This window comes from Dermacentor silvarum, chromosome 8 (assembly GCF_013339745.2).
Source record: "Dermacentor silvarum isolate Dsil-2018 chromosome 8, BIME_Dsil_1.4, whole genome shotgun sequence".
NCBI classification, from domain to species: Eukaryota; Metazoa; Arthropoda; class Arachnida; order Ixodida; family Ixodidae; genus Dermacentor; species Dermacentor silvarum.
In genome coordinates this window covers 22,220,510-22,243,577 of record NC_051161.1, presented here as the reverse complement: position 1 = coordinate 22,243,577, position 23,068 = coordinate 22,220,510, and the positions used below count along the sequence as shown (strand labels likewise).

At 47.2% G+C, this 23,068-nt stretch overlaps 1 protein-coding gene across 4 annotated transcripts in view; it reads left to right on the top strand.

Moving 5' to 3' along the window:
* The window catches only part of LOC119460787 (potassium voltage-gated channel protein Shaw), a 113,246-nt gene extending 90,534 nt beyond the window's left edge, over window positions 1-22,712 (top strand). For all 4 annotated transcript variants that reach the window (XM_037721874.2, XM_049672670.1, XM_037721876.2 and 1 more), the window contains one exon: window positions 17,375-22,712. In XM_037721874.2, coding sequence (XP_037577802.1) covers window positions 17,375-17,436 — 62 coding nt within the window. In that variant the 3' untranslated portion in view covers window positions 17,437-22,712. The remainder of the gene's footprint in view (window positions 1-17,374) is intronic.
* Window positions 22,713-23,068: the final 356 nt, after the last annotated feature.

Sequence of the window (23,068 nt, the reverse complement as noted above, 5' to 3'; positions counted from 1 at the left end):
CTGTGACGAGTGCACCCAGAGCACAGTACACGATTTTTTGCCCTAGTGCGGAACTCGCTCTTTAATATTTCTTTGTACTATTTGTCCTTTTGTCGCGTATTCCTCTTCCCTCTTCAATATGCGTGCCATTGCTGTGACTGGCAACCGAACCCGCTACCTTGCACTCAGCAGCAGCACAGACAATGAGCGATCGCGGTGGGTCATCTTTTTTACCGGAAGGTTTACTTGCAAGTCAAGCAATGGGAATGCGCAGACCTGAAATAAAAGACTAAAGGATCCATCCCTTCACAATACAGATATTTAGGATAGCGGAAGATTAATAGCACAGAGTTACGTCTTAAAGGGACACTAAATAGATAAAATACTTCGAGATGCATTCGTACATTAGCCTCCCACGAAAAAAAAGAAAGAAAAAGAGAAAAAAAATTGGCTTTGTAAGCCAGAAAGACCCAAAAAACTTGGGAGACGCTTAAGCTTCACCTTTAAGAGTCGAACGCGATAGCATTAAATGGTCCCTGACTGCTTCTCATGCTTCCCGGCAACTGCAGCTTATGCAACCATAGTCTTTACGGGGAAACGCGTGCGGCGAACGCTATGCATGAAAGCGGTAACTTTTTTTTCTTTCCCCCGTACGGCACGTACTGCTTCGTTTCCTGCCAGGTGTTTGTGGCCTGGGGTCCATGTGACGTAGGTTTCGGGTCGCCCGAAACCTGCGAAACCTACATACGTCTCCCGAGAGCAAACCAGCCGGGATTTCCTGCCGCACTGACTCCGGATAGCGACGAGGGTGGAGGACATTCCCAATAACTACGCCGTAATATTGCAGCATTACCGACTGGAAAGAAGGCAATATCCTCTACCACATCCAAAATTAAACAAGGAAGAAGCCACCGCCCTCCGCAGACTACAAACGAATACATATGTCCATGGAATTATCATGCACCGGATGGACCCTACCAAATTATCATACCTATGCCAATTTTGTGATGTACCAGACACCCTCCAACACATGGTGTTGGTGTGTGTGCCCACACCGCGAGAAAAACAATCAAGATGAAGCTTCCGAACTGCTACAAGCCATCGAAGAAACGTGGGAGGCAATGTTAACGGAACAGAGCCTGGAGGATCAGCGAAGTCTGGTTGACCGGGCCCGGGCCGCGGCATTTGCCAACGGCTTTCTGGACTGAGAGAGCCGCCCACCTAGGGGGAAGAAAGAACACTTTCTCGCTGTTTCGCACAATAAACGTTCATGCCTCCTCCTCCTGCTACCCCGCACGGCCGGTGCCGCCGCTGCCGCGGATGCGCAGAGGCGGGCGCCATCTCGTGGTGCTGCAAGGAACCGAGCGGCGCACGCGACCGCTCTGTGATTGGTAGAAACGCGCCGCACGGCACGCTGTGATTGGTAGACAATTTTAGCTCGCGGTCGACGCACGGTCAACGCACGGTCAACGCCGGCGACAACGTGCTTTCTGCGTAGCGGGGCCGTTCAAGCTATCGCTTTAAAGACGAAACGACGGGTGGTGAAGCCGCGTTCCCACCGCTTGAGCTCGCCATGACGTCAGAGATTCTGGCGGCGTGTGCCAACACCACCTAGATAGCACAAGGCCTGTTCACTCTGATCCCTGACGTCATGCTACCTGGCCCGAAATTTCCATTGCCAAGGCGGGCATGACGACAGCGATGACGTCAAAATCACTGTTGCTTACTCCTGAGCATCTCCATTAGATTCTATTGCAGTCGGGCCACGTAGCCTGACGTCATGGCCTTGGCTATCTAATCTAGGAGGTGTTGCGTGTGCTCGGATATTCAGTTATTCTCTTATCAGTAATGTTCGAAAACATTGTATTCTAATGGAACCAAACACTGAGTTTACCAAGTTTCAAGAACGTTTGTTTAGGTGCAATGGCCCAAATACGAAGAAATACATTGAAATCTGTGACGTCATACTGACGTACCGACGCTGGGTTTTCGGTGGTAGATTCAAGACATTGAACTTTCACTTTAGTTTTTTTTTTTCTCTTCTAATCGTCAACCTATTCGAGCGAAAAAAATGAAGATAATGTTTTGGAGAAAATACGTTATCAGTAACTTAACTTATTGCTTCTCTTTAGTGTCGCTGTAACGCGCTACTGCATACTCAAGAGGAGCAGCGTTTGTAGCGAGATATTTTGACGTGGAGATAAGCCATATAACGCAATGGGCCCGCTTTTATTTATTTGTTTGTGCGACTATTCGAAAAAAAGAGGGGGGACAAAAATAGCTTTGTGTTGGTCATCACGCCACCGACAATTTAAACCAGCAGATAAGCCGAATATAAGGGGTGCCTACATCGCGCCTTCAAGCTATAATGAAAACAGGTTTTGAAAGTATTGCCATGCTTTGCCGTATAGAGCAAGCGCAAAAAGCACTCAGTGACATCTTGACCATATGTTGGACTACACACGTACGGCCAGTCGTTACGGTCAATGTTCTGCGCGCATCTGGTAAACACAGTGCCACAACTTTTCACTACCTCAGGTGCTGCTCGCGTCTTTCCTGTATGCAGGTGTGTCTGGCTACGCCAGTGCTTAGTTTCTGTTATACAAACAATTGTATGATGGGGACGATCAAGTAGTTGATAGGTTTATCCTCGACCTCAGCACCATTTTTTTTTCCAGCTGAGCTCGTCCCAGACAGCTGATTAGACAGATTTGAACGCAGCGGGCAACGCTAGCGCGACAACTGACAGCCGGTCGCCCTTGCTCGAACGGCAGATAAGGAAGGAAACACATCAGTTTGGCTCGACTCAGAAATGTGCATAGAAACGTAACTCGGAGGAGACGTCTCGAAACTGCGACAGTGCCCGGTAGCTCATGAAAGAGGGGTGTGAAACATCTGCACTAATGCTGGCTGCATTCTTTTAAGTTAGAAAAACTTGGCGAAATAATATGAGCCACTGTAGTAAGTATTCCGCAGACGTGGAACAGCCATTACTAGTTCAATTTAATTCTCGACAGCGCAGAAGCGACGTCGTAAGGCGAATGGTGACCATTGATATCAGCGTGCACACCGGTTGCCACTGACTACCATCTTCTCGTTACAGAATCTTGTTGAAGCTCTGTCCTCTCGCCAAGCACGCCCAACCTAGCGCGCTCACTATACTGGTTTTTTAATGCAGTCGGCAAAGTGTTAAACATCGGCCTACAGCAAAGCTTACTCGGATACCTAAGTTCCTATCGGCCGAGGCGCATGCGTGTCAACTTGCTACATATGTTACTACACTCCCGCAACCGCATAGTATGAACCCATGGGTTCATACTAATGCGCAGCAGAACTCCAATGCGCGCATCTCCAACTCCTTCTATTCCCGTCGTCCTCGATAGCCTATAAGTAAGGCAGCGCAGCAGCACAGACTCTCGTCGATCCTCGGGCATTTGCTCCCGTTTTCTGTTGCACTCTCGACCATAGCAGCTCAACAAGGATTCTCTGCATGCGAGATCTGTGTCCTTGGCGCGGCATTTCACACAGGCGCCTCCGGTTACCGCTGTATACGGACTCTGTGAAAGTTTCTGCATAACGCGTGCGCAGCTGTGCCCGTATGCAGAACGAAGGAAAGACGACTTCACACCACGCGCGCTCTGCCCCGTGGGTTGGCTCAACTTGCTCGTATACGCACATGGCACCGGCCGCTTCTTACGAGAGAATTTCTTTTCCGCCTTGCACGCGCTTCTTTGAAGGTTTTCGCCCACGCATTTCGAGTGGTTGCAGCTTCGAGGCTCACTCGAAAACTGCTAAACGTTGCGGCAAGCGTGCACTGGACCATATGCAAACAGGTTCCCGACTGCCGTGCCAGAGTCAACAATTCGAAGACGAACACTTTGCGGATGCATACGGTTTCGTCGTAAGGTAGCTACATGTGGGCAGAATGCTTGTGTGAGACATCGTGATTATCAACAAGCCAGCTGACACAGTATGGCAACGGAAACAAGGAATGCCTACCAGTACGTTCATACATAACGGATAATGCTTTGCGCGCTACATTTCTGACTTCAGTGGGCGTTCAGTGGGCGCGTCGGCGTTGGTTCTGGGAGCGTGTTCTCGTTTGCCTTTGGTCATCTGCTGTTTATTTTGTCTTTTACAGCTTCTGCACGCTGGTGTTTATTGCGAACTAATCAAATCACACTGTATTTTCATTCTGTTGCGATTTCGCTCATCCGCTCCTTCCAATTGCATACCTTGTAAACCTTGCCTCTTTTATACTTTATACAGTTTGTGTGCGTGCGTGGGCGTGCAGGTGCGTGCGTGCGTGCGTGCGTGCTGTGTGTGCGTGTGTGTGTGTGTGTGGTGTGTGTGTGTGTGTGTGTGTGTGTGTGTGTGTGTGTGTGTGTGTGTGTGTGTGTGTGTGTGTGTGTGTGTGTGTGTGTGTGTGTGTGTGTGTGTGTGTGTGTGTGTGTGTGTGTGTGTGTGTGTGTGTGTGTGTGTGTGTGTGTGTGTGTGTGTGTGTGTGTGTGTGTGTGTGTGTGTGTGTGTGTGTGTTTTACCAGTCGCCTCCAGGCAAAGAGTAGCCAGGCAGTCCCGGCGCAGTTTTTATTGCATCTTAATCTGCTCTTAAATTTTGTTATCAGTTTGTCGTTATGCAACGCTGGACGTAAAACAATGAAAATTCGAAAGCACACACACACAAAAAAAAGCGGATCAGCAAACACCGTATAATGTATCTAGTTTCGAGCTTTATTAAACGTTTATACGTTCAACCCTGCTTCGAACCAAGAAACTAAAACAAAAACAAGACAACAATGACACTCAACGGCAGACGGCGCCGTTGCACAGCTCAAACTTTCGCACGAGTATAAAAGATAAAGCAATAAGTGCCAATAAAAAGTTCCGAGACCTTAGCAGCGTCAGCTCCTGTCGCTGTATATTTGGTTATTACCGTTCTTCACTCTGGCTCCGCGAGTCTATAGTATACATGTGTGTGCAGCGTGTAGGACGCTGCTTCGAAGCGGAGTTCCGCGCTCTGCACGGCCAATATTTATCAACGCGCAGCGCAACCGTTCTTCCAGCATGTTCCAGCTCGGAGCGTGCAGCTCCCGGCTCATTTAACCTCGCGTCGCTCTATAAATAGCGCGAGCGCCACTGTTCATAATGGGCCACCTTGCATGCTGCAATGCCCTCCGTATAACCCGCGTTATATATACCAGCGTTCCTCATCATGAGCTGCATGTGTGTACAGGGAGGGACAAATGTTTACGAAATGCGGGTTCTGCGACAACTCGCAGTCGTTAAAGCAGTAGAAGACTGCGTTGCTCTCCTACGCTGGTACACGAAATCCAGGCTGCCGTGGGCAGGTTCAGGAAATATTTCGCTGTTTCTAAGGCTTTGTATCACGTAAACCTTTGGCGCTGTGTTTACATGCGGGGCTTGGCTCATGCTTCATGCGATAGATAGTTCTTAGGGCATTACTAAAACGCGAAGTGCGTACGAAATTATTTGCACGAGAAATCAACATGGATAGCTCACTAACTTAAATAATTCTGTTAAGTAACATTCTAAGTAATTACATAAGGAGACATATTGCAATTTGCAAATTGTACCAGGTAAGTTCGCACAACGTATACGCAATTGTGAAGAACTCTGAAGCTGGTGGCAGTTTCGCGATATTCGTTGCCCAAATGTGTGACAAACTACATCTGTGTTACTGTCAAATTTGTTCTGCACATAATAAAAAAAGCCCCAGTTTCATCAGAAAGGCGAAGCATCGATTGCGATAGCAAATTAGTGGACAGCTATACAAAGTAAGGATAGTAGTTTTATCGGCCGTATAAACATTGTAAACATAGGCACACTAACTAAATTAACAAGCATGGTGTCACGCGTGCACAAGCAAATTGAACGCATCTAACTCGTTGACCGCGGAAACTAGCTGTCGAAACACTGGAGTGCGCCAGCGCAGCAGCAGCTAGCGAGCGAATTGAGCTTCGTGTCGGCGCTCGCATCAACTCGATCTTAGCCGCGAAAACACAGGGAGAGTGGACTCTGCCCCCGCCGCACACGGCTTTCAAGATACAGCCGCGCGGGCGGCCTCTCGCGGCGCAGAACGCGCCGCCTACCCCGGGCCCGGAGCCTTCTTCTATCCCGGCGGGAGCGCGTGGCCGCAAAAAGCACGGCCCCTCCACCTCCCTACCCTCCTTCCGGAGCCGCTGTACGTGACTGAAAGACTGCGCGCTTCCTTCCCGCTCCCCGCCCTTGTGTGCGCGAGCCGCGAGTGCTGGCTCACCGTCGCATGCTTTCACTCGCACATACAGCGTACGGCGCCGGCAACGATTTTAGCGCCCGTGTACTTTATACGGAACCTCACGGCGGCGACAGCAACGACAACGACGGCGATGGCAAAAAATTCGCCTAAAGTGTCCGTATCATTGCTATCGCAATAAAGAGGCTTTTTTTTTGTGGAGGAACACCAGTGCATTTAACCGCTTTGAGTGCGCTTATGCCAGAACTAGCGCTAGGTTCAATATTAATTCAAGGCAGATGCGCCTTTCAAACGCACTTGTTTCCATTCATCAACCGAAGCGCGTGCGTACAAAGTGGTTGGTTCAAAAATTCGCAGAATCTGATAGTTCTAGTAGTACTTTGTGATGCAATTATTGCGAGCTTACCCAAGTAGTCTTCCTCAGTAAAATTGTGCTTTTGGCCAGACAGCCTTGGTTCGAAATTACACCTTGGTTTGAAGAGGGACTTTAGGTCGCGTTTGCGCGATCATTTTACTTTTTTTTTCTAGACCACGCTTTTCACGATTGTCCAAGAATTGAAGATGTCAAAATGCGCATGCTCGGCATGACTTTGGCATGTTTTCAGTCGAGATCACAAGCGCGACTGAATTTTCTTCGCATTTCTGTTGCCCGGTGTCGGCGGCGCTTGGGACAGAAATTAATAAGGTCTCTAGATATATTATTTTTAAAATCTAGAAACCTTACAAATTCAAGGCGGATGAGGAGGAGGAAGAGGAAAAAGAAGAAACGAAAGGCAGGAAGGTCAACCAGACGCACGTCTGGTTTGCTACCTTACACGTGGGAAGGGGTTTAAAGGGATGGAAAGAAAGGAAGGAGAGAGAGAGAGAGAGGGAAGAAACTACTGTCAGTATGAACACGTGCGGTAGTCCAAGACTTCACACAATCGGCCACTGAGGCCAGTCGACTTCATGAACTGTACGAGGGGAGCCCGAAAAGTTCGTGGCCTGACCCAGACGTAGTGACCGTGGGTCAAACATTTGCAGTCACTTCTCTACATAGTCTCCCTTAAGGGCCACACTTGTATGGATGACGGCTTCATCAGAAGGAAAGCGACTTTCCACCAAGGTGCTTTTTCATCTGTGGGAATGGTGGCAGTCCGAGGGAGCCAAATTAGGGGAATAGGGCGGGTGCTGGAGCAGTTGGAAACCACAGGAGTGAATTGGAGCCATCGCAACAGCCGATGTGAAACCTGGTGAAACATCACCCCTTTCCGGAGCATTCCTCGCCGTTTTAGAGCGTAAGTTGTTATGGGCTCATTCCAATAGCCGTTTCGGGTCGCGATGATGCCGCCGCCGGCGGCTCCCAACGCGTAACCGCTATCGCCGGAAACGCGAAAAAAGTACCCCCTTCCCGCCGGGATCGAACCCGCGCTCGCTGCGTGGGAGCCGGATACTCTACCACTGAGCCACGCAAGCACTTGATAACGGGCAGCGGAAACATGCCTTAAAACGCTCCGAAGCACGCAGGGGAGACCACTCGAGTCTCCGCCAGTATGGTGGCGCCATCTAGGTAAGATGCCTGCAAACGCAGCGTCCGCAGGCACAGACGACGATATGCGATTCAGACGAGGCACGCAATCAACGTGCTACTGAGCTGCCGAGCCTCCGCCAGTGTGGTGGCGCCATCTAGTTAAGGTGCATGCAAACGTGGCACGCCCGACATGTAAGCTGCAATTGTAAGGCTTCATCGGGCTCAGCACACTGCTGTGCGGAGAGCATTACAAGCCTCAGCTCGCCGCCGATGCCGGGTGGACAGTTCAGATAGTTCTCGACAAAACAAGGCGAACAGACTGCCGCGAAGACCCTGTTGTGAATGGTGCCCAAATTGGAGCTACTCTTGAGAGAGAGAGAGAGATAGAGAGAGAAAGGTAAAGGAAAAACAGGGAGGTTAACCAGAGGTTATCTCCGGTTGGCTACCCTGTACCGGGGGAGGGGTAAAGGGATGCGAAAGGAGAGCCGCTCCACCAGCTTACGCTGTGACTGTGCTGCGTGTGCCGGGCAGGCCTGTGACTTTTTTTGCTAATTGTCGACCTCAGACGATGAATCTGAGTTGCATACTATTCCCCGTTGATGGTTTGACCTTTCGGGAGGAATTCGAGGAGAATGACAACCTTTCAATCTCAGAAAACTGATGCCATAACCTTGCCAGCGGATGGAACCACCTTTGCCTTTTTGGGGCTGGGGGAGGTGGGATGTTTCCTCTGTTTCGAGGCTTCTTTTGACTCATGACAGAAGTGATGCACCCAAGTTTCATCCATGGTAGCGAATTTCTGCAGAAAAAGGTTAATATCAGCTTCAAGCAGTTGCAGGTTTTCTGCAGAATGAAGTTCTCTCAGACGTTTGTTCTCTAATGTCAAAACTTTGGGCACCCATCGGGCCGAAACTTTCCTCATGTTCAGGAGCTGCGTTACGATATGGCCAAACCTCTCCACTAATATGCCCACACATTCTGCAATGTGCTGCTGTGTGACACGTGGATCAGCCATTACAATGTCTTGCATTTTTTTTTGATATTTTCATCTGTGTTGAGGGACGACCACTGCGCGCAGCATTTTCAATTGATGTCTGGCCTCACTTGAAATCGGCAACCCACTTTTTCACCATAGCATAATAAGGAGCATTGTCTCCTAATGTCTACAGCATGTCATTGTGAATTTCTTGTGGTGTCAGTCCCTTTCCCAAAGGTATTTAATGACTGTTTGCTTTGCGAATTTCTCCATTTTCATATTTCAGCTTCGCGACCTTGCTTTAAACCGCTGTACTTGAAAAAAAATCAAAATAAATCCAGATTGCTCATGAGACCATTCAAATTACTGAATATCATATTGCATTGCAAAACAAGACCACGCGAAAAAGATTTCACGGGTGGGCTGCGAACTTTTCAGGCAGCTCCTCGTAACAATGCCCGCGTCGCTTTATAAGTCTGCGACGCGTGGGGCCATGGTCCAAGAATGTTTGTCTCTGAACATGGTCTGCATGCTGTCTAATCGCTTTAACATACTCCGAAGAATGTCACGTTCGATGTCATAAAGATGACAAAACACAACATGGAAGCAATTGTAGCTTCCTATGGCCTGCGCGAGGCACTTGTAGTCCTCTATAATTGATTAAATTGTGGGGTTCTAGGTGCCAAAACGAAGATGTGATAATGAGGGACGTGGTAATTGGGGGGGACTCGGGAATAATAATTACTACGGGGGGTTCTTTAACGTTCACCAAATGCACGGTGCAGGATCGTTTTGTACATTCAGCCCCCATCTGAATGCGGCCGCCGCAGCCGTGTTCGAACCCGTGGCATCGCGCTCAGCAACGAAACGTCATAGCCGCTGCGCTAACCATGGCGGGTTCATAGCCATTTTCATAAAAGCATCTCGTGCCTCTTAGTTAAGAATCGATCATCCCTCCTTTCTTTTTTTTTTTTTGTCGTTTTTGTAGACACAACTCTTCGAGGCACAAGTGACCGCGCGCGCTGTGTTCCCGCCACTTTCCGATCAAATACTCCGTATATTTACTGCGACGGCGCGCGACTTGACAGCTCATTGCGCCGCGAGAAAAAGGACGCCCTCGGCCAATAGACGGTAAGGAAAAGAAGAAAGCACTCAGCATATTGCAGCGCACGACGTCTCGTTCCTCGAAAAAAAAAAAAAAAGAAACAGTGCGACACGGGCGCACCGAGGCTTGGCGAGCAAACAGCAGAAACGGCGGCGGTTGCGAGCGAAGCCCAATGAAGCAGCCGCGCACACCAGAGTGTGCGGTACGAAGCAGCTAGCCACCTGGAAGTAAAGCAAGCGGCGCTTCCCTGCACAACACCGCCCCCCCTCTCCACCTCTTACCCCATACCCCCTCAGCTTTCACCCTCTTCGTCGCGACCATAAATTTCAATGAGCCAGACCCGGCGCCCATTCGTCTTCGGGACTCGCGCCACTTGTCCCGTCACGAGAACCAGCGAGCGAGTGAAATGGAAAGGCACGAAGAACGCGAGTGGCGCGCAGTGCTGTAAAAAAACAAAAGAACAGTGAAGAAACATCTTAATAAGCCGAAATAGTAGTAAAAGAAAACCGAAGCAGAAAGGCAAAAGCTATGCAGTGGGGGTTAGAGGAGAGGTGGAAGGCTTGTTGGGCTACGAATATAAAGGCAGAAAAGCGGAAAAAGCGAGACGATGCAAAACAAACAAACAAAAAAAAAAAAAAAACAAAAAAAACATCAGAGTGAGAGAATTGCTTGTTGCCGTTGAGGCCCTCTTGTCTCTTTCTTTCACGGGGAGAGGAGGGCTGTCTCAAGGTGTATTGTCGTCGTATATCGAAGAACACCGCGAAACACGGGAATGTACTCGCCTCGTTCGGGTCGTCGTCTCAGTGCAAACACGCAGGTATATGTGACAACGCGGTATACAGGGCGCGTTCTGCCGCCGCCGGATCCGTCGGCCTGCTGCCCTCGTAAGCGCCTCGGGTATAACGTCTTCCATCGATTGCGATGACAAAAAGGAAGCGGCCCACGCGCCAAGGTGGAGCCAAGGGACATAATCCACCCCTTCCCGGCCGTCGCCACCACTTTCCCCAACCTACTGCCCGAATCCCTCGCACTGTCATTGTGTTCCACTTAGCAAAATGGAGCGTCGCGCCCCGCTCACTTTTGCGTTCTCTGCTTATAACGATTGTTCTGCGCGGACGTGGTCGGACGTGATTTGTATCTCGTTGAGAGAAGCGTTGTGGTCCTCTGTTGGTCAATTTAACGGCAGCGCTCGGTGTTTGTGAGGCAAAGGCAGCTGTCGATTCCTCAAGGGGCGACAGTGCGAAGAAGTATCGAGGTCGTCACGTGGGGGGGGGGGAGGCATTTTAAAGTGGCCATCTTAAAGCCCAATCAGTACATCGACACCTCAGTGAGACTTAGTTGCGTGAGTCTGCGCTGGTGTTCGTTGCGTGTCTGTATGCGCGTGCATCTGCGTGCGGGCGCGCATTTGTCGCATTGCGATTGGACCCTCAGAAAACTAGGTGGTGTGTCGAAATTAGGAAATTTGCAGGCAGAAATTGGAATCAGCTAGCGCAAGACTGGGTAACTGGAGATCGCAGAGAGAGGCCTTTCGTCCTGCAGTGGACATAAAAATGGTCTGATGACGAGGATGATGATGATTATGATTGGACCCTCAATATACCTAGTATATAGAATCGTAGACATCCCCGAGTTCCATTAAAATCGGCATACTTCAGTTTCTACTCCACATTTCGCCTTATTGCATCGTAAAAGCGTGATCGGTCGGTAATTGAACGAAAAACTCGGCGCTTATATGCAAAGGAAGAACTGCATTTGTATGACAGAACAATAACAATTTCGGCGTGGATATTTGGAAATGTTTAAACTGCATATTTTCACTGTATAGTGCGGAGATCGAAGGGCAAGCTGGCAGAGGGGATGAAGCACAGCGCTTACGAAAGCGCAGGAAATCTATTCCGTGTACGCGTATCGCCCGCTTTTGCGAATAAAACTTGGACGTTAGCGCTGTTTGCCATCCCATTTGTTTGATCGTCCCGTATTTTCTGCTTTTCGCAGTGAAACTGCGACTCACAACTGTTCCGCCCTTGACCCGTTAGTGTTCTACTTTATCGCAAAAAAAAAAAGTCCCTTATGAAACAGGTGTTGAGTGTTTGGCGCATGGCGTGCAGGTACCAGGACAGACACCATAGAGTATCAAACTACAAAAAACAAACATAAAAAGCATTAGTGCACCATGAGTGACTAAACACTCAGCAGCGCCATACTCCCATACTCCCAACGCCATACTCCCTAACACGCACTAAAACATCCCCGTGCTTGCTAATTAGCCACGTCTCAACGTGGCGAAATTTGAACACCTATTATTCGGGACAACAACACTTTTGTCAGCAGCGAGAGTGATTAGAGAGCTGAGTATGTTTTGTGGGAATTGATTAGTTGGGTGTGAAAATTACTAACACCGTAGCAATTATACGGACAAAAGGCGAGCTGTCGGGAGTGAGCATACTTATTAATTCCGCCAGTTTCCCATTACACTGACCCACCTAATCCTTAATTGTTTAGGCTTTCTAGAGGTGTCCAATTCATCGTTCAGTTTAAGGCGCTGGGCTCTCGTTAATTAGGCAATGCCTATAGACCACCGATTATGAACCGATGTTATGGCTTCGATATTCATGGCGCACGTTATTGCCCACATGGTCAAAATGTTTAGAAGTACAAACTTGAGCATAATTTTTTAGCCGAACACGAGACTAGAGAGCAGTTTGTTTTAATTAATGTCTTAATCAACAGTTATTTTCACTTAAAGTTTTCCTTGGCTTCATCGTCTGCTGACTTCATATGGTGTGCCACTGACAGGATTGAGGTGAAGCTTCACGTAAAATTCCTTCCTGACAACTCTACGGTGCCTCTGATGAAAAATTTGCGGCTGATCTCATGACAAGCGTCTAAATGAGGCAGTTTCATTTCGCTGCCTCTTCGTTATGTTGACGTATACGTGAAAAACGGGAAAGTCGACTTGACAAAAAAAAAAAAAAAACTTTGTGATATTAAACAGTGAAGCAAACGTTGCAACTATGTCGTATAAGCAAAAAAAAAAAAAGTGACATCACATCTCATTGCGCAATAAGTGCAACGCAGTGAAACTATCGCTGAATTCTTCGGAAAGCGAACTTCGCAGTTAAAACGAAAAAAAAATATTAATTAAGGCGTTTTAGCTGAGCAATCAAACTCGGGCCAAACGCTAGACCGATACTGCCACAATACCTATCAAACACACTCAAAAGCTAACAGATAGTGGAACGAAGCGGAACTAATCGTTAAATTGGAACACAGAAACTTCACACACGTATAAATGCAATTAGTTACGCGCACTTTCGCGGCAACTTGCTGAATTCGGGTGAAGGAGGTATTTTCCTCTCTTGCAAGGCTCTCCTAAATTGAGACAACCTCGTTATTTTGTTAAAAAATTTAATTATGGGGTTCTAGGTGCCAAAACCACGATCTGATTATGAGGCACACCGTGGTGCCGCCGTGGTAGAATAATATGGACCACCTGGGGTTCTTTAACCTGCACCTAAACCTAAGTACACGGGGTTTTTCCATTTCGCCTCCATCGAAATGCGGCCGCCGTGGCCGGGATTCGATCCCATGACCTCGATCGTGCTTAGCAGCCCAACACCGTAGCCACGGCGGGTCGTTACTTGGTTCACTTTAATGGGACCTCTTTGTGAAAAAAAGAATGAGCATTGGACCCTTTGAGACCATGCTATGCTGTCCAGACTATGAAGTCGAAAGTTATACAGGGTGTCCCAACTATCATGCACCAAGATTTAAAAATATGCAAATGTCACGTGCGTGCCTCGAGTTCCACGTGCGTACCACGTAAGTGCCTCGAGCAGCCAGTCGAGCGGCAATTTTGCATGTATTCGCGGGCTTCTTTCACGTTCGGAAAAACACTTTTATGTAGCACGCATAGAGCAACAGAAAACTGTATCGGGAGTTTTAGAGCGAATCTGTTATAGGCTAGGTTACAGGAGATCGCGTCCGGCAACAACCGGAAGTAGGTCAACAATTTCAGACGCATCGCACCACCTTGTGGCGTCGTATGAAAACGTCGGGATGGCGGCGTTTTTAAACTTCGAGATCATAAAAACTGCTAGCGTTGCTCGCTCAACCCACGCACCGTCAGAATTGTTGCGTGAGCCTTTGCATATAGGTAAGACAAATTGTCGGGTCGGTGTAGTAAGTGAATAGTGAAGTAAGTAAACATTAAGTGTACGATTTTGCTTCGACGACACGGTTTTCGCTCAAGGACGTTGAAGGTTGACTGAACAATGAGACATAAAATGCTTTCGCCTTAATTAATAAAATCACGTGTGGCGCATACCCGCATTGGTTATGCCGGTTTGAGCAAGAGATATGCGGGTGGGAGCCAGGGACAAGAAGGAAAAAAAGAAGGAAAAAGGAAGGAAAGAAAGAAAGAAGGAAAGAAATCACGTGTGGCTCATACCGGGGCCTTACATTTCAGCTTCGCTGGTTTACCATCTGTACGGGGTGCATGGGCGGTGATTTTTTTCATGTTGCTCTACAATTTTCTCATTGACACTTTTCATCTAACTATAATATTTGAGAAGTTGAATAATAATTGAGACTAATTATGCAATTAGGCGGAATGTAAAAACAAATAATCTGGGTATCTCCAAGTGACGGAAAACACCATTCCCTTGGTTCTGTCCAGCTAGGTGGTATTTCCATATTTTTAAATCATGGCGCATGATACTTGGGACACCCTGTATAAGTATTTAACGGAGTCGCGACAATAACGTGAGCATCAAGAATATATTTCACGACGTTTTCCCTCCGTTTTGTCTGGCTGTTGGTCCTAGTATTTTTCCGACGGGGCAACTGAAGACCACGCCACCAAAATTTTAGCTCACTCCCTTTGGCTCCAGGATTGTTGCGTCACTTGTTGACTTCTCGGCCTTACGAAATGACCTAACATCGGAGCTGCCGCATCGGCCAAAAAAATGCTTCCTGTAACCCCCGACACATCTCGAGCAGGCGAGGCGAGGTAACAAAAAAAAAAAAAAAAAGAACGAATAAAAGACGGAACGAAACTTCAACTTCTTCCGGGCTTCGGCAAATGATTTCCTCTCATCACTTCGCCGCCACGCGGGAGCGGCGAAATAAGAAACGAGTTACTGCTTTCGGCAGGGTGTACAAGCAGGGCAGGCTTCCTCTAATGATCGCGGCCGGACACGATTGGACGACAGCGATGGACACCAGAAGGCGTGGGGGTCGGTGTGGAAAGTGGCCCGCTGGCTCTGATGACACCGTGGCCTCGTGGCTGTGGCCAATATAATCAACGCGCCGACTGGATGCGAGGATGGGAAGGGTTAGGTTTGGGATTGAGGGAGGTATAGCAAAAAAGCAGGTAGAAGCCCCAGAAATGAAGAAGAAAAAAATGGGGAAAAAAAGAAAAGACAGAAGGATGCCGAGTTTGTCATTTCCGTCCCAACTCGTCTTCTGTGATGGGACCCCGAGAGATCGTGTCCTCACGGACCTCTGGCATACGCGACGTCGCGTCTCCACTTCTCTTCATGTCGGTGCTTGCGTTCATCGCGTACGCTTTCTTTTTTCTTCTTCTTCTCTTTAAAACTCTGGTCAACATCGACTCGAGAAATGACGACCCTCTTAGGGCTCTATATGGACTGGCGTGCGTTCTCTCGAGTGGAACTCATATCCCGATTCCTTATTTGTTCGTGTGTGTGTGTGTATCTCTTCGTTCGCGATTCCTTTACCTCTATACACAGCGTCTGTCTTTCTCGACGAAAGGCGCACCATCTTGCTCCCCTGAGGGCCTTAGACGTCGGGCAAAACATAAATTTGAAATTGAAAACGCGTTTCTTAAAAAATCTATATTTCCCGCTCGCTCGTCCTAGTATAGCGCCGAGTAGCGCTTTCGTCTAATTTCGGGTCGCTTCCGTTTCTTTATATTTGCTTTCTTTCCTTGAGAAGCTTAATCAGAAGGAAAGGCTCCTCAGAGACCATACATACAGGAATGGGCGATACGAGGAAGTCGCTCTTGCCACTCGTTCACTGTCGCGAGTCAGGCTTAACCCGGCGTAGTGAAAACAGCAAATAATAAAAGCGCCCCGCAACTTTCTCGAATGTCTGAGATGTCACTTAGCGAAGCAGGAAGTGAGCGTCCAGAATAGGTATGCCACGTTAAAACCAATGCACTGAGAGACATCAATTTCCTCAGTTGGCCTAATCAATGAATCAATCAATCAATCAATCAATCAATCAATCTCGCGTTTCCAAGAGTAATAACGCTAGGGCATTCAGTATGTTATACATCGAAGTGCACATTTCGATGTGTTTCCGAACTTACACGTGGCGTGAGGCGTGATGCGGCCTTGGCAGCCACACAACCATTGCCTAATAGCTGTAGTGCTCAGCCATTTAACCACCAGAGAAACACCAACGTCTTATTAAGTCCATTGTGCGTGTAATTAAAGTAGTAAAGTAACCGCTTGCACTTTTTTTTTTTGTTATAAGCGGTATCTATTGTAGCCACGTTGAGATTGAGATGAACCCCTGAGGGGCCTTATAAAGCATCCACTTGAAGTCAGCTGATCTTTATGACCTTTCTAATGTTAAGGTCGCGCAGACAGTGTAAAAATGCTATTACACAATATCTCCAAGAAATACTCGGCGGAGTTTGATAACAGCAGAAGCTGCAACTGCAGAAAAGAAAAAAAAAGGAAAAGCTGCGAGATAAGCATCTCGCCTATATGTGGATGTGTTTTTCGATTCGCCTTCTTTCTGCGCACTGAGCGCAGGAGCGTAAGAAGTTACATGATCTCTGTACGTACTCTGAATATTTCTAGATGGCCGCCACTGCATTTCTCGGTCACTGACCTCAGTAGCCTTCAGTAGACTGTTCCGTCCTTCCATCTCATTCGGCCCAATCAGCCACCCTCCCCTCTCAGACGCGCACAGAAACCATACAGGTAGACACTCGTTTCTCACTTCAGATATGGCAGCCAGTACGAAGCACGAAAGAGTATTATGGTACATTCGACTGGTTCCTACGGCGTTCCCCCTCGGTTTGCAGCAATGCGGAGCCTTTCCTAGATTGGAGCCAGAGAAAGGCTACCCCAGCCGGAGGTTCAGCTGCTCTCAGGGCAATCCAACGAGCCTCGTGATCGGGATGTTCTGTCGGATCTCGGTCGCGCTCTCAGCTCGAAGGTGAGCGAGCCTCCGAGGGAGGTCTGAGCTAGAGCGTGACGCACTGAATGAGCATTCCGAGCGCTCGCACTCCGAGAGCGCTCGAAATTTAAGCGACCAATCGGATGTGCTGTAGTCAGGAAGTCATACGCAGCTTCCGTATAAGGCAATGCCTACGTGTAAACGTAATGCGGAGCTGCTTCTCCACTTCAGTGGCAACTTGAGTTTACCGCCTCCTAATATGCGCGTAAGATGCAAGAATTTCTGCGATGTGTATGCTTGTTTTACAGTGCGCCTTTCATAGTTCTTTAGTAGCATCTGGTGGCGTGTCATGTCGTGACTTTCACTATTGCTTCTTCTTTTTTTCCTTCTGTGCAGGTATATACAACGGCGTCAGCACACCGGACCAGGCACCACCTATGCAGGCCATGCTTACATAAGCCCTGTCGTCTCCAGGAAGACATCCTCTTTAGCGCAGTCAAACCTTGATTGCGTTAACTCTGTGGTGCCCGCCCCGTGTCTCCTGAAAGATGCGTCGCTAGCTGCCTACACTTTAAAGTCAATGCTGAATCTATACTCAGAACTACTGACGAAGCCACCACAACGCCAGGTCAGGCTCGACGTGGATAAACTAAATTGAAAAATGTTACAAAAATGACAAAGAAGAAGAAGAAGAGAAAGAAAAGATGGCCTCGTATGCGTGTTCCCACATCTGCCACATGCGAACAAGTTTGAAGCTGGTGACAAATGTGTCTTGCGCTTGTAGTCAATAGAGGGCAAGAAGTTCGTTTCTATTTCTTCCAGAATAGTTGAGAAACGTTCTGCTTTTTTTTTCTCGTTTTTTTGTGCGGTGTACTCACGGTGCACCTTAACGCCATCATGGTGTGTACAGAAGTCGCGATTTCACTGTTACTGTTGCTAGGCAAACTGTAGAGGATGTCTGTTAACTCGTCCACTGGGAAGCACGTAACGACACATTCCAGATGGAGCCTCGGTCTAACTGATATCAGAATCGAAAAAAAAGATCGTTCTCGCGTTCCATTAGCTTCACCAGCACTGTTCTGGCTCGAGCGATCAAGGAAAAAAAAAGAAACGCGTAGCAATTTACCCTATAGAAAAATGATCCTAGACACACGAACCAACCAAGTCTATGTACTATGTATACAGCGGGCACATTGCCTGTGAATGTAGCTGCAACACAAGATTAAGCATTTTTAGGAAAACAAGAACATCGCACGCGGAAACTAAAGGTTTCTCATTTTTTGTACAAACAATTTCACAGTAAACTCTTGCGCGGTTTTGATCTATAGTCCTGTGGCGAGAGAATTTCGCTCCTTAGGCGGCTCTTGCTTAAATTTTCTTCCTTCGAAATAATTTTATATTCGCGCGCGTCCCAACCTTTAAGAACCAGTTTTCTGCCGACGTAGGTCTACACATATCTGCCTCTCAGAGACGTCGCTCTGTTCCCTGGCCTTGTCGAGATAAAGATATATAGATATATAAATATATATGTAACGACGTTGCTATAGAATATATATACATATAGATGTATCTATATACAATGTATCTATATACAAAACACACTTTCGCCTTCTTCTCTTCGCTGAACCAAAGTTTTCGGAATGGAGTGCGGAAATAGATCGAGTACGCGCTGTAACTCAGGTACGCGCTTTCGTGTCTCCTCCCCGACCAAACATTGCCGAGGTGTAATGTGTGCTAGGACTAAAGAAGAAACGGCTTTCATGTAGCTTAGAAAAAAAAAAAAGAACGCCAACTTGCGCCGATATCTTAGAGCTTTCAGCTTGCATGAAACGTTGGTTCGTTAGCTGCTATAATCGCTTTTAGCGTTGCGTGAGCAGATTTAGCTGCAAGCGTACGAACTCAGACCATTCTCTTAAGCACATCAAGATGGAACAGAGCAACCTCTTTTACGCTTTTCCCAGTGTAAGTTACTCAAAACCGCCTTTGTGACTTTCCGTTAGCTCCGCCCGAAGATGTTCCGGGGGAGAAATCAAGCTTGACGACACAAGTATGTGAATAACGAGCATCTTTATAAAATGTATCCTAAAGAAAACATATCTTGCTCTTTGTAGCGATGCAGGTGACAGTTACGCTCTGTGTCGCAGGAAAACATGTGGACCATGGCGCGCGAAAATTTCTTCTAGAAATGGTCGACATGACACCACGTTGATTTTTGCAGGGGTCGCCGGTGTCTTATGTACCAGTTAAACTATCGATCTATTTGAGATCGTACAGTTTGTGGCAGAGATCGACGAGAGAATGGTTCCTTGACCAAACGTGCAGAGCCGCGCGCTTGATTCAAATAGGCATAAAGAAAGCTGGAACAGGTATTTACCTTGATACTGAAAGGCATATAAGTATCTCATAGAATATCATGGAACTTAATCGATGCATACACATGCGTCATCGGACCAGAAGCAGAAATGTCGACATCGATAGGAATGTCTCAAATTAGGTTTATTATCTCAAATCTAAGTCTGTGCATGATAGACTGTTTTTCTCAAGTCTGTGTGCCTTTAAATATGAACATGAAAGCACGGTAACCTGTAACTGAAGCGGTGAAGCACAGAGCAGACTTGGTAGATTTTAGGTTTAGTTTGTAAGCTGAACGTCAAGAAACATATTTTGAAAATGCAAATGAGAACGTAATTCTCTTGCTTCGTATATTGCATATCCGTGTTTGTTATGGTATGCGCGTTTTTATGAAAATTTTGCGGCTGCCACAAAATCGACTGCAGCAGTATTTAACTACATGAACTTCTTGAGAATAATTGCTTGCGCAATAAGCGAGATAAAGTGGACGAAAGGGTAAAGGTTGATTTTGCCTCTTGCGCCAGAGAAAAACGAAATATGGTGCATACTAACGCATTACTGGAGAGTCAAAGATGGCATTAGTGCTTGAGTAAGTATTTCTGTTTTTTTTTTTCCCGAACGCTCACGTGTATGCCTTGCCTTTGTCCGCCACGTGCTCTAAGCATAGCACCACGAATTAGCTGCACCTATACTGTTTTCCTCAGACTGCTGTTTTCTCGGATTTTTTATTCGTCAAGAAAGTAAGACACCGCGCTCTTTTACAAGCCTAATAACTGTTCACGTATACTCTGTGTATAAACACACGAAGAAAAAAAGAAGTGCAGAAACCCAGCGTTGCCTTTTTAACCAGTGGACGCGCAATGTGGGACCAACATGCTAAACAGAACCGATACAAAGACAAAACCTTACGTGCGCCTGCATTGAAAGTGCCCTGAATCACCACAGCGGTTGCTGCCTGCAAGTCAGCTTGCTAGGAAATCCTTCAAGGCATCACGTGGGCTGCGGTAAGCGACACCTGCGGTCGTCGAGTCGGCGCTCGCTGGTCAGCAGACCGCCGAGGCGATCAGAAGCACTCACCGCCGAGTTGGGTCGGGGACGCCGCCTTTCCCCATCACGCTGCTGTCATCAGCATTCTCGGGCACTGCAACGGTGTTCGCTTCTCCAGCTACTATGGTCGGGTCGATCTCTTGTGTTTCGTGACTGTAACAGCTGCGCCTGAGGCCAGCGCGAGGAGGCAGTCTTCGTGTACGGCTGACGACGTGGACGGAGCACTGCGAAGACTTCATCTGCCTATTCGCTGCGATCGCCAGCGGCGACTCCAGTGTGTGACGTCGGCTCCTCGTGCGCGTGACGTCATCGCGTGTCTGGTGTCACGTGGTGACGACTCTTTCGTGCGACTTCTGCTGTGCTGTGCTGTGCCGGTGCATATCGTCTGACGAGGTGCGGTGAAAAAAAGTAAACAAAACAATAATAAGGGACGTTTCGGCGACGTTTTCGGTTGTGCTGCTTGCTTTGCGTAGGTCGCCAGAGAAGGCACCTCAACAAGCTTCCCTTCGGTGCCGTCCTATTGTGGTGTGCAAATATTGGAACATTCAAGGAAAAAGATAAAAGAAAACGGGGACGTTGCAACTTTATCGTGACGACGCACTACGACGAAAACAAGCTTCTCTGCTCTACGGCTGGAGTCATCTCTTCACTTATTTGGACTGTGCGCGCTTAATTTCTGCTGATGCCTGTGCTTGTATATCGGTTAATTGGAGGAGGAGCTCTTGTTCACCGTGATACTGATACTCAATATGCCTCCTGAACAGATGTTGCAGAGGTGCACGACATCCGGGAAACAATGACATTAACTAGGTATACGAATGTGTTAGTGTTAATTTTTTTTTTTTTGCATCGCAGCATCTGCATCAATCTTGGGAGTTTTGCAGTCTTTACTCGTTGGAGTGAATGAGATCGTTCAACTAAACCAGATTATCTCACTCGTCCATCTACAGAAGATACCGTGATCGCCAGATTGTTAATTTTGTTTTACATACCTCAGCAACCGGGCTGAAGGACAGTCCCATAATGTAATATGCCGTGGTAAAGAAAATCGTTCTCTAGATTGCGGTTCTAAGGCACATAACAAAGTTGGGTAACCCTTCAAAACTGCACACCTCATGACATCTTAAAAGTGAGTCTGTGGAAAAGCTTTCGTCAAATTGTTATAGTGACTAACTACAATATTCACTGATACAGCAAATATTTAATGAGGAATGTATTCAAATATCTACAGCCGCCATAACACAGCGCTGTGTTCTTCAAAACTTACGTTTCAGCATTGCAGATGCACTTATGTGTGTTGTTGCAATTATGACATTTGACACAATTGTACGCAACCGCTAGATTCGACGAAGTTGTCTATTGGATCGGTCCTGATAGGAAGCCCATGTTTCCACTTGCTCTCGACATAGTATGATTATTCTTCTACTATGTACACCGACCGCGTTTCGAGTTGACTGTTGGACCTGCTATCTGATCTGTCTTCTAATGACTAGAATTGTTTTATGAGACACACAGTCAGCAAATTTCTTGCAGATTACGTTCTTCTGTCGATGTGGGTGCGAATTTATGTCTGTTTCATCCATGTTGAGTTCAGAGTGCATAAAATTTCAATCGTTCATTTCTTATTTCCAGCTTGCTGCTGATGTCCTTGTGATAAAGAAAGGTTGTAGTTTGTTCGGGATTTTCGCAGCGAATGCGTGGTCCGTCATTACATAGCACTCATACAGTCCGCACAAGCTATATCTGTGTTAAGCTATAACACAACCTGTAGTGACCGTAGCAAGCTGAAGCGTCACAGGAGCCCTCCTCTAAGTGAATATCTCGCGGTGGGCGGGTGTTTGCCTGGGCGGGTGTTTGCCCATGCCTGCTTCAGAGTTAGTCGAGCTCATCCGTGAATTTGACGCGTAGCTTCTCGCATAAATGCAAGCACGGGCCCGTCATTCCATGCCAATGCAAGGCTAATTTGAAAGAAACAGCACAAATAAATCTCTAGTTACAATAGTTAGATTGCGTTCTTGGAGTACCAAATAGGTTGGTCTTACCATGAAATAATTATGCCAAATACGCCCATATGATATGCCAGAGAAGGCATCGTCACCTTGTAGTTCTCCCATCAGCTTTCCGTGCCGTTGTGGACCTTGGCAACGTGCACTCAGTGCTAGCCAAATGCTAATAAATGATAAAATAAACAATTATATGGCATTATATGACATTAGAAAGTGAGAAAAGAGTCAATCAGAGGATTTTGGGAAACTGTGAAAAAAGACGGCCGAAATACGCGAACCACAGTGAAATCTGTGACGTCACATTGATGTCGCCATCTCAACGGTTAGGTAGGTTGTAAAATTTTCAAGGAAAAAAAATTGTCCTTCGTTTCCTACGTCAATAATAATTTTTCACCTAATAAATGCAAATCGACCTTTTTAAGGAGTTTTTTTTTTTACTAGTTCAAATTCACTTAATGTTTGTGTTATGTGCAGCTTTAAAATAACGCAGTGCAATGCAGTTCGTTACCGAAGTTTGGCGTTATCGACACAATGCCATTTCGCGCATGCCAAGAGAGTACTTGGAGCGATGGGAGCTTTTTTCTTTCTTTTCTTTTAATGTTAACTAGGGCTTAGCGCTAACAGTGATGACAAAAGTTCATGGTTTGGCTTTTACGCGTGTACTTAAGCTTCAAATTGAAGTCCT